Genomic DNA, 12673 nt, shown 5'->3' with positions numbered 1-12673 from the left:
GTAGAACCGCGAGGCTTGATAATGTATCTTGCTGCAGGCGAAGAGATGACGGCTACCGCAAGTGCTGACACAACTGCACGTCCCGGCCGGCTTCAATGCTGCGACGAAGCAGGCCGTAATTAATTTAACAGACGGGCGAGCATCATAGGGCTGCGTACCAAAAAAAGTTCGTCACGTAAGACAGCTGGCATGCTACGTCACCAGTGTTGAGTCCAGGCTGACTGACACTAGATAGAGGTTGTGCAGTAGACCAACTCGCAACTGTCGGCAAACTTTCAGTGGGGTGTTACATTTGCTAACAAGCATGACCTGGTTTACGTGACAACGAGAACTGGACCACAAATGTGCGGTAACATTAAACAACACATAGGTGAACTGCAGAAAATCCACACAATTTAGAAGTCTACAGCCCAGGTCACACTGGTACTTAAGTAGCGACCAAGGCACGACTTAAACTCCTTGTCAGGGCTGATAACGACCTTGTTCTATTTGTCCCCATGCTTAACTGCCCTGGGACATCAAACTACATAGGAAGTCGGTAGTCACAGTTTGTGCTGTCAAGGTACCAAGACAGTCTGTCATTTAAGGAGTTTTGAAGCAATTTTAATGGAACACTTATGCATTTAAGGCCAATGTAAATCTAACATTGCCTTAATTATGTAACTGTCGTTGTGTACTTAATATATCTAACCAGTTTATTTTGAGTTGTATTAAGATCAGTGATTGTCACAATCCCCCAAAAGTATCAATAATTGTTTTTTGACACAAAGTATTTTTATGAAACGTCTGGTCAAGTACTGTGCGCATAAAGAATACTACAGTACACATGTAATCGTCTAGGGAAGTAAACAATATGGGATTAAAAAAGAAATCATTAACCAGGCAACTGAATCCTAGCAAAATGGGTTAAAAATATTACATCCCTATGAGTGCCACTGAAGCCCTCCCCAATGGGCAACTAACAGTGTTGGTATTTGAAGTGGAATGCGGTGTCAGCTCACAATTTTTTGTTAATGATTGACTGCAATCAAACCAAGCAATTTGAAACGCACATGTAGCCGGCGTAATTGAAGCTGTAGAGATTTATTGCACCCTAGTGCCTCCACAAAGTGGGGAACTTCGATTAATAACCGAGGTGCACATTTATCACTGGTTCTTGGAAAGTGGTTGAAAACAACTCAGAAGGCAAGTGTAAGATTAAACAAGACAACTTGATAACAATCATAATAACTTATTGTATAAAGTACTTCAAATTCAAGCTGTTCCCTTTTACCAAACCTAAATTCTACACATAAAAAACACAGCAGTGAAAAGAAAAATTCAGACAATTGCAATATGACCTGTTCTGTCTCATACATAAAAGATACCCAACAAACCACAGACATGTGGTGTACATCTATTACCACACCCACATGGCAAACATTGCCAGAAGAAAACTTAAACATTTCAAGTGACATTTTCAACCTTTTCTCACTCAAAAAAAAAACTATTTAAAATTAAATAAAGATAAAACAATAACTGTTTGTTAGCAATGAATCGAAACCTTGGATTAATTAAATAAATTTGATGATTTAACAAAAACAAAAAAGAGTGCCACCAGCTACAAATGGTATTATTTTTTAGCTACCAAACAAAATTGTAAACACATGAGGGATAGTCATCAAAATTTCATTTCCTGCTGAGTGATTAAAGCTGTTATGGTCTATGGCAGTGACTATACTAGCACTCTCTGGCAAAGAAACAAACATTGAATAAATGTTAATCAAAGTGATGCAATCACCCTATTCACATAAAAAACACATTTCTGACAACATACACCCTTTTTATGAAATAAGGATAGCATTGACTTAATACTATTGACAAGCTATTGAATTAATGATAAATGACATGCCATTTCAATATCTCACTGTTCTCTTGATTTTATTATCATGTTGTACAATTTAATTCATTTTTCCTGAAATGCTGTTACATTTTCCAACACATTTCACTTTCTTACATTTTAATGGCCATAAAAATCCAAATGTAGCCAACTACTTTCACTTTGGCATAAATGAATCAAAGCCTAGCACACATGCAATAAAATTCTTATATATGGCATTGATTTGTAAAGGCAACATGCCCATACAAAGATAAACTATTTGTAGACAGTGCACTCTGTTTCGACCTATAGCCAGTCTGCAGAACATGGCAGTTCCCGATGAGATCTCAGGCGTGCAGGGCCCATGTCCCGCGTGCACGGTGCAAGGCCAATTTCAGCAGGCGCAAAGCAAGTAAAAGAGGTCAAGACAGCCCAATTAAATGCCTTTGGTGCAAAAATTTTCGCGTGCAAACCCCAAATCTTGTCGTGCAAATTTAAAAAAAAAAAAAATAGCGCATGCAGCTGCCACACTCTCTAGACTGGACCTATAGCTCATCGGTGCTGCTGGTTAGTATACATCAGTCAAACATGCTAGGATATTCAGGCTATGGTACTCCAGTTTGTTGGACTTGCAGACTTAAAAAGTCAAGCCTCACCACATTTTGCGGCTATCGCCTATCATACTGAAGCATTAACCACAGTGGAACTGAAATCAATAAACTTTATGATAAAAATAACAGTGTAAATGCCACTTAATTATTATTTCATTCAAATGTATTTATAATTGTTTTTTACCTAAAAAACTACATTTTGGTTAAAAATATTTATCTGTATCAAAAATGCACAAAAGAATAACTTTTAGGGTAACGGAACCTGAAATAATTGGGTGTGTATGTAAAACGTAAACATAAAAGTTTAAAAATAACGTATCACGTTTGGTAAAAACACAAAATTTGGCCTAAATAATCAATAATTACAAATGCATAAAACTTAATTAATTATAGTAGCATAAACTAAAACCGATAACATAACATTCCAGATTGTCCATACTAAAGTAAAAGTAAAGCACCTGATACGTTTTACAAAAGCTCCTACCTATACAACGTTCTGTTCTGGCATCAAAATTCTGTGAATCGATTTCTTGTGTAACACAAATCGTTGCCAATTTGACCTTTTACCTGAATGTGCGCGCGAGTTTACGATTCAAACATTTTGAAACTGCTAATGTCAAACAAACACGATATATTCAAACAAAGCACAGCACCAAAAAATATTCAGGGACGCGCACTGATCACAACGCCGAACCCAAACCCACAAGGATGTATTGAAATGATCAAATTAGTCCGATGTAGACCACGCACGATTTTATCCACACGGATACGAAATCAACCGGTAACGCCGCGCCCTCCTGCTCTACCTATTTTCACGCTTGGATGATCTGCAATAGAAAACGCTTATCCCCTTTGATGCAAAATTTTCGCCGTTTTATGTTCAGTGGGATACGGACGCAAGTTTCCGTTTCGGTTTGTTACGTTATGGTACTTTGCAAAAAATATGAAATTTATTGTAACTTCCAATTATGTTAAAAGGTTGTTAGAAATGTTTTCTGAACTAGTTGCTTATTTGCAAGTAAGTTGAGCTACTTACTTTAATCAATTCAGTAGATTTGACAAACCTTCGATGTTCGGGGGACAATCATTCTGTCCCTAAGCTTTGTGACAAACAACCATAAACTTCACACTCGGTTTACAACCAGAATAGAACTTTAATGAGCAGAGATAACACAAACAGGTGACAACAAAGATGAGTTACAACAATAACAATGTGTTTATAACATAACCTTGTATCAGGATAATCATGGTTTGAGCTGTGCTGTAACATTTTAGTATTAATGTGAATGGCAATGCAGTATGTTCTTTAAAGGCACAATAGGTCGCTGAGACATGGTTTAAAATTTTAAATTTTACTACTGTAAATCTAAAATCACTCTTTAGCTTTGAGTACTTTACAATGAAGTGGGTGTTTAAGGATGTTTACTGAAAGTGTTTACATAGGGACATTGTCACTGCTTGTAAGGTAAGGTCCATGGAGAAACTAGGCACCATGAGGTGTTACAACAAACTTCGGCATATCCAATAGGGCAGCATTTTCCTGTCATATAAAGGATCTGCAGTTAGCTTTCTTCTATAGAGAAGTTGAAAAACTTTGTTAAAATCGCTCATCTGAACTGATAAACAGATATTGTTGATTCCGGTGAGTGTCTCAGATTAAGGGATTGAAACATTTCTGATGTCCTGTAGTAGTAGTATCCTTCAATAGTAGCAGTCGACTTTTGGAAACAAATGTAGTAAAATCCAGCGAATGAAGCCCCATGTATGTTTTCAATCTTGTGATTTGGCACTAGAAAATGTTCCTGAAAAAGAGCTTAACATTATAATTATAAGAAAGGGTAGTGATAATACATTGCACGTTTGCCATCGCAGCGCATTGTTATTTAAAGGCAAGGTTAACAGCTTTTATCCTTACTGTAAATACATTGTTAACATTTAAAAAACATACCTTCCATCTCATGAAAACATAATCACTGTTTCTTAAATTGGCATAGTCAAATCCACTGCTATTAAAGGTCTTGGAAAATTGGTAAAATGACAGGAATTTTTTCCAGTGCCTTATGTCAACCTCTTCATCAGCATCCCACTTCCTAGTCAAAAATGGATATCTCTCACTTATAATTTCACCATCAAAAAATGTTGTCATTGTGGGGAACTCTTCAGTAAGGCCACTAATTTTTAGATATCCACAAACATATGAGTTGTCGAGGTCAACATGTTGCAAAGTTACCTAAAGATAAAAGTAACTTTAAATAAACAAGAAAGAAATAGTGAATAGATATTAGTTAATGTCAGAGGTGCACAATATTAGGTCATCCAATAATATATTACAATATATGTACTGACATTGATTTATAACTTTTTTACTACATATTTGGCTTCTAAAACAAGCCCCAATAAATTTTTGTGGTGCTTCAAAGGGCTTGTAATATTACACATACACTGGACTTTTAGTCATGTATGCAAACAACACAAAACAAACAGTCAATGCAAACCATAGATGGTAGCATCATAACTAGATAATAGTGAATGGCAAGTTATTCAGTTCATCATAAGTAGATAAGAGTGAAATGGCAAGTTTTTTAAATCTATGCATATGGTTGGACACTAATCAAGTAGACTTTTAGGTACAATTACTTGGGATAGAACAAAAATCCTACACCAATTTATAAACGAAAGTCATGAAGACACTGGTGGCCTTTGGTGAGATAAGCCCCTGTAACATGACTGACATTTCAATGAAAAGGTTGTGCACACCTTGATTAAAGCCAAATCCACATACACCAAAATTTCCTGGCTTATTATTTTGTTTTCCTAATTAGGGACCCATATCCTTACTCCACTAGACCTAACCATGTGCATTTTTAAAATCTGATGAATTAAAATGTCCATACATTAGGTAATTTCCCCACACATCTTGCCTTTCCACATCAGGGAGAGATAAACAGAAGTTCAAAAGAAACTTTGTTTCACAGTCACATCAAGCAAATACAACATACTGCATTAAAAAATACCATGTGGATGCCACTACGATATAACTTTAAAAAAAGGAATACTGCTAGTGTAATGTGTATAATACACCATATAAATTATTCTAAACTAAGTATTGAAAAAGAGTAAATTATGCTAAACTGTGTTAGCATAAAACAAAGTGGTTTGTCAATCAACCAACACCACAACAAAAGTGATATATTGGTGCAAATACTGCTACAAATACCAAATGTTTTTTACATTATTTTTGGCCATGCCCCTTTTGAAAAATGCTTATTGAAGTTAACCAATAAACTATCTAAACTGATGGTATGGTCAAAATTTTACAAAGTTGGCTTACCTCTACATCGTAATAGTTTCCTTTACTTCTTTGGTGCCCTTTGAATTTTGACCCATTATATAGTAAGGTGTTGATGATATCTGGCTGTTTGCTGTTGCATGGTGGCAATGGAAAAATCTCGTGTTCTTCCATGACAAGATTTTAATAAACTCTTACCAGAATTAAAAAAATAACAACTTTTCAAGAGAAAAATCAGCCGCGCATGCATGGATGAGCATCAATAGAGATTTTCATGGATGATTAATTACAAGAAGTATACCCGAAAATGACGTATCGTATACCCTCAGAGCATATAATCTATTTGGTTTATTCATTTAGATATTGGTAGTAGAGTCGACAGTGCCGTAAAACACTTTGTGGTCTTTTCAAAGTTGTACAAAAAGTCACCAAATTATTTTTGACAAGCGTTTTAATGGCATGTTACAAAAAGTGTAATAACGGTGCTTTACCCTAAATTGTAGAAGTGCATTGGTATAAAGTATAAACTGATAAAACACCCAAAACCGTGACAACTTTATGTGTTGTGGGTTGTGACGAATGTAAAGTAGCTGACTGCTACGCAAACTAGTGATTGCTGATAACACGATGACACAGCAAAAAAACTGCTGGCGCATTCGAAATAAGTTTGTACGTCATTGTCACTTTTGCTCAGTTGTCAGGTTGATACTACTTTTTCAGTTTGAAGGCGGTGCAACGAGTTGTGTACTTAATTGCACGTTTTGTTGTAAAACATGTTTGTACAAGCTTGTGTATAGTACGTATTTGTTACTGTACAGGTTTAAAAGTTGAAAGTTATGTTGCGTGTGGCATTGGCGCAGTTTCCACAACAAGTTTGCCGGAAATGTGTGACACGTGTTGGGTTCATAAAATGCTACTCTACGTCAAATGTAAGTAGCTAAAAGGATATTAATTACTGTATGATGTAACCCAATGATTTCATTAACAAAAAGTTATCTGGCATGATTTGATTTCAGTCCATTTTGGATGGATTCTATGGAACAGTTGGAAAGTAAGTGAAGTACAGTTAAGTGTGTTTATCAATTATCACTACCCTTTCTTATAATTCTGCTTGACTAAAACTACTCAAACCTTTTCAAAAAAAAACGGGAATGTCATGTCCTTCTTTGCACTTGATAAGGACATTTTGGATTTCTGAAATGTGTATAATTTTGTAACTTATACAAAAATATCACTGATTATTATCAAGCCACTGATTTAGTGGTTAACATACATTAGGCCTAAACAAGATTAGTGTGGTTTTCAGACTAGGTTAATGCATTCCCAAGGAGTCTATGGGATAGTTGCAACTTGCAAGGGGTCTTTGAATGCAAAAACATAAAATAAATATCTTTTTGACCATTCAATAAACTTGGTGTTGCTTTTTTAAATTACCATAATGTTTATTAGTCCAAAGGTAACTCATCTAAGATTTAACATGGAAAAATATTAGATAAATTAATGTTTCTATTATATTTTAGCACACCAATGATTAAACTGAATGGAATCAGCAAAGAAACTGGTATGCATAATAAATGAGCCCTCTTTACAAGATCCCAAAAAAGTTTGAAATATACAATTTAATATTTCAGGTTGTGACATTTTGGTAAAAGCAGAGTTTATGAACCCTGGAGGATCTGTGAAAGATAGGGCTGCCCTTTACCTTCTGAAGGATGCACAAGAAAAAAATCTAATAAAAGATGGTGGAACTGTTGTTGAAGGCACAGCTGGCAACACAGGCATTGGTCTTGCTCACATTTGTAATGCACTTGGATATAAGTGCATTATTTACATGCCAAACACTCAATCCAAGGTAATATGTTTGTGTTGTTGCCAACAACTTGTTGGTAGTGCCTGTCTTTTTCAATTTACATGGGTGTCATATGTGTGGTTCTCATTTTCGTCAGAATGAAACAAGCTTACTAAAAGTACTCATATATTTGATTACAAAACAATCATAAAAATGTAGTCTGACTAGGGCTGTTATCAAATAAAGGTTTTTAATTTTTCAAATAATCAAATATTTTTTTTCCTTTCAAATCAAATAATCAAAAAATTCAAATAATTTAGAACTCCTGATACATAAGGCCTGAGTTATTAATAAATAAGGATTAAAAATCCCAGTTAAAATTAGGCTACTAAACGAATTTTGTAAGCTCTTAGTAATTAAATCCAGGCTACATCTTTTTTCTGTTTAAAATAATAAATTATTACAGAAAGAGACATGCTTCAGTTACTCTCCGTAATTTGGCAAAACCATATGTATTTTCGTGTGCATTTTTTCTCTTTATTGCATCAGCTTTTTCTTGGATACTTGCTGAATTGAATTGTGATATATATATGTTTTATAACATTTTAGTCACTTGCTTGAATAACTTTAATAATTCTGGGGGTAACTAATACCGAAATGAACAGTAAACTGTCATGCTTTTTTGTCCAACAATTTTGGGGGAATGAGTTAATGAACATTAATAGAAAGCTGAAAACATATGTTGCAGTGCTTCGTGTAACCTCTATTTCATAAAAATGTCACCAATGTTTTCAAGTAAATTGATTTTGCACATATATCAAGGTTTACTGCATAGAAAAACATTATTTGATTATTTGAAATTGTGTAAAAATAATCAAATAAAAAATTTCAAATAATCAAATAATTATTTGTTTGATAACAGCCCTAGACTACACCTTACTCATAGTAAGCTTTGTTTACTTCAACTCAAACAACCAAACAGGTTAACGATTTTGCAGAAAATAAACCTAATCTTCAAAATATTTGTGTGCTGCTCAGCAGTCCATAATAACTAAATATGTTTTTCAAATCATAATTTAACGAGGTTTGATTGTAACCCAGCAGAAAAAATTAGTTGGGCTATTGCAAAAACAGCAGAAAAGTTTTGTTCAAGTGAATTTCTAAATTTTGTAATCGCTGATAAAACATTAAACTGTTTCCAGGAAAAGATTGAATTGCTTTCTGTGCTTGGGGCTGATGTAAGACCTGTGCCTGCTGTTCCCTTTGATAATCCTGACAACTACAATCATCAGGTAAATCAATTGCTCATGTAAAAGGCAGTAAACTTTTTGTGTTTTTATAATTTTTGTTTCCATTCAATTTAGGCACGCCGATATGCAGAGTCCCTTACAAATGCAGTGTGGACTAATCAGTTTGACAATACAGCAAATAGAAGAGCTCACATAGAGACAACTGGACCAGAAATTTGGAGGCAAACAGGTAGGAACATTACAAAAAATACTGTATATTTTTGTGACATTGATGGTTTCTTGACTATATTCAGTGTTCTAGTTTACCTTCCAACGTTTTTCACTTAAAATATTTTTGATAAAACTAAGTTTTTGTTTTCCAAAACAATATAAATCAAGAAGCATAAACCCACTCTTACTTGTGCTCTGTGTACCAACAGTTTTATGCAAGTGACAGATACAGAACAAAAATTCCTGTAATATTGCTGTATGTTATTTGCAGGTGGTAAAGTTGATGCTGTAACTTTTGGCACTGGTACTGGAGGAACCATGTCTGGTAAATGTGCATGTTTTATTTTTTTTTACCTAATTGTGTTGACTGGCATTTTTGTACGCTAATCAGTTACTCATACCTTGTAGGAGTTGCAACTTACTTAAAGACCAAAAACCAGAATATTAAAACGATTGTCGCCGACCCACAGGTAAGGTTATGAAAGTTTTAATAAAGAAGTTCATATATTGTTGACATAGTTTACAATTTTAAAACCAAAAGTTATTTTTTGCTAAGTTTCTAATATTTTACTAAATAACAGATTTACCACTTGTTTTCACGGCGATCTTTCGTGTCAGCTTAACATCGTAAATTTCGATTCACGGATTGTTTTGGTTTAACGACGTATTTTGCATTTTTGTTCCATTTGGATTCTAGAACCGTGAACAGTAGTGTAGCGAGAAAAGATGATTTGCGACTCCCATCAAGCGTCGATTGCGACGCTATATTGTTTGATGCCGAAATATCTGACCTCTGAAAACCACTATTGAACTCCCTGACTGTAACGTGTGACCTTTGAAAGCATGCTTGTTCAAATCGTGATTAAAACCACAAGCCTCGTGGATGCATGGCTTGTGCTGGTCGCTCGACGGTAGATAAAACTCTACACAGCAACTCAAAACGCCAAATACTTTGTCAGGAACCTTAACCTCATAAAACTTTACTTTCTTACGCTTCTGGGTGGTCAGTAGCGGATAAGTCACCCACAACGTGATAGACGTACTCGAGTAGTCACAGGGCGTGCCGCAGTGGCACCTGCCACGCTGTTTCGAGACTGCCACTTGGCACCACGGCTCAGCTAACTTGCAAAGATCAAAGCCGCGTCCATTTGTGGTTTAACAAATTTCTGTCCACACGTGATGGTTTATAGATGCAGTCGACCCTTAGGTGACTCACTGGAGTCGTGTTTGTTTGGTTTTCTGACGAAGTCGACGGATTACCACCTTGTTTGTTCTAAGATGTTCACCAAACACAGACCATATTTTGTTTATTTTGGTATTTCGTCAATTTTATGTTCTATTGTTAATTTTGACATTACAGAAATACAAAACTAAAAAATTCAACGTTGGTTCCTCCAGTGTTGATAATCTTTTGTCATTTTTTTTTCTTGCTGCGTGATGCGAAATTGTCCATGTCTATTTACCCGGACGATTCTTATTAATTCGTTATAGGCTAATATTGTTTGTTAATGATTGTGTGATGTGTTGTCTTATGTAAAGTCTTAATAAAACACTTTTGTTTGAAGGGTAGTGTTCTGTATCACTGGTACACAAATGGACGCATAGAGCGGTCTGATGGCTCTTCGATAACGGAAGGTATCGGACAAGGAAGGGTCACAGCCAATATGCAAGGCGCGCCGATTGATGGGGCAATATGCGTACAAGATACTGATGCCGTTGAAATGGTAAAATTTGTTGTTTGTATCAATCCAATGCACTTTACGTTTTTTACACCACTGTAGTACACCCAAAACACAGACTGGTTCAATTCATTTGTAACGTATAACTTATATGTAAAGGTTTTCGACACTGCGTTTTTTTTTCAAAAAGCTTGTTTGTATCTTTTGCACATTTTTGAGCAAGGTCTCCTAGTTTAATTGCTGTCTTGCGTATCATACCCGACATCGAGTTATGTGCTGGCGTTTGTTGTTTGGCATCTAAGTTTGTCTAATGCCGAGGCGTGCCTCTAGTCTAGTCAAACCAAACTAAGAATGCAAATTTTAGTGAAAATGAACAAGTGTTTTTATGCCGCGATGTGCCACTTCCAATAGCGATGCTGTACCCGTCTTTGCAGCTAAGTTGTTTTCGATATTTTTGCCCAGTTTAATTTTAAACTTACCGACATTTTCCAGTGGGTAAGGTCGAGGCTAATTATGAACAGGAGGTACATGTACTATTTTGTTTTTAGACTTTTCGGTTGCTTCACGAGGAGGGTTTCTACCTCGGGGCGTCATCTGGTCTCAACGTGGCCGCAGCGGTACAAATAGCACGTGATCTTGGACCTGGACACACAGTGGTGACGTGTTTGTGTGATACGGGTCAGCGCTACTTTACTCGACTCTACAGCAAATCGTGGCTCGATGGTAAAGGCCTACTGGAAGCAATACCTGAAAAGTACAGGCATTCGCTGATAGAATAAAACTTTTACGGGTTAAGCGAAGCCTACACAAAAGTGTTGCTGCGCTTTTTCACGGTTAATTTGCTTTTGGAACTCTTTGCTACAGTGGGTATTGTAGGTTTGCGGAATGTTATTGAAGTGCGTGTTGTGCCTCTAGTTGCTAAAATCAATTTGCTTCTGTTATACGTTGCAAATCAATTTGTGTAATCGCTTTCGTTTCGAATGAATTCTATCACTTTTGCTTCGAAGGAAATGAATTTTGGCAAGTCCACACATGATCACGCGTTGTTTGGCAATTGTTATTGCATTTAATAAATTCGACCACTATGCAAAAACATACGTAAATTACCAACATTTTTTATCGTTTTGGTCGGAATACTACAATTTTTGCGTGAAGTTTTAGTACTGATGTTTTGCGTTGTTTTATTGTTTAAATAATCTTGTAATTTGTGCAATTTATGTGTATAATTGACTTTTTTTTATTTTGCGTCAGAGTGCCTAATTTTGTGTGTTATTTGCCTGGTTGTTTTTGATTCAATCACAACATGAATTTGATACTAATTCTTACAAAGTCGGTGTGTCGTTGTGGATCTGTATACGTTGTTTTTCGTTTTTTCTATGTTAGGGTTTATGAAATCCGCCAGGTCGCGGCAAAGAGTCGTAGAAAACGCCACTGGGCCGAAAGAACTTCCAACCGTTTGACGAAAATACTTTTGTTGAGTACTTACACCCGATCTACTTGTCAACTTTACTACCAAGCGAGTCAAAGCCAAACTCTCAAAAATACACAAATCGAGTCAAGTCCGAGTAATTGTGGGAATAGTTGAGGACCGCCGTATTGTTTACTTACCTGGCATTATTTAAGAGTGCCTTACGGCTTACACACACTTAATAACAATCAAACCTAAATAAAAAAAATTACACGTACTGTACCGATTACTCAATGATCAAATATTTTATTACCGACGGACAAAATACGTTGTTATTGTCACCTAACTCAAGCCGAGTCCTTTACCACAAGTGAATCGACAGAAGTCGAGTTTTTGCTGCACACGAGGTAAATGAGGCACCATGAACATCAATAATCGTAAGTTAAGAAAACAAATCTAAACAAGATTTTACACTCAAACACACTTTTTTCACTAATGTACGCAAAGAAAAAAAACATTGCTTCGGTTTTCACCAAAAGCATATATTTCTTGAGTGTTGTATGGCGGCAACAAATCTGT

General features: G+C 35.8%; 2 protein-coding genes across 2 annotated transcripts; one reads left to right on the top strand and one right to left on the bottom strand.

Moving 5' to 3' along the window:
• Window positions 1–3603: 3603 nt before the first annotated feature.
• Window positions 3604–6043, bottom strand: LOC145227957 (glucose-induced degradation protein 4 homolog). Its single transcript, XM_080092921.1, has 3 exons — window positions 5801–6043; window positions 4418–4699; window positions 3604–4271 (listed from the first exon to the last, which is right to left on the bottom strand). The coding sequence occupies exons 1-3, from the start codon at window positions 5930–5932 to the stop codon at window positions 4077–4079; spliced, it is 609 nt and encodes a 202-aa protein (XP_079949047.1). The 5' UTR covers window positions 5933–6043; the 3' UTR covers window positions 3604–4076.
• A 233-nt stretch (window positions 6044–6276) lies between these two features.
• On the top strand, window positions 6277–12015 carry LOC145227930 (uncharacterized). The gene is made up of 10 exons (XM_080092893.1): window positions 6277–6687; window positions 6775–6809; window positions 7279–7319; window positions 7390–7610; window positions 8750–8839; window positions 8912–9026; window positions 9279–9332; window positions 9416–9477; window positions 10573–10731; window positions 11235–12015. The coding sequence occupies exons 1-10, from the start codon at window positions 6595–6597 to the stop codon at window positions 11463–11465; spliced, it is 1101 nt and encodes a 366-aa protein (XP_079949019.1). The 5' UTR covers window positions 6277–6594; the 3' UTR covers window positions 11466–12015.
• The last annotated feature ends 658 nt before the right edge of the window (window positions 12016–12673 follow it).

This window comes from Phallusia mammillata, chromosome 1, assembly GCF_965637545.1.
Source record: "Phallusia mammillata chromosome 1, kaPhaMamm4.hap1.1, whole genome shotgun sequence".
Lineage (NCBI taxonomy): Eukaryota > Metazoa > Chordata > Ascidiacea > Phlebobranchia > Ascidiidae > Phallusia > Phallusia mammillata.
Note: the sequence above shows the minus strand (reverse complement) of the source record. Positions and strands in the feature narration are given on the sequence as shown.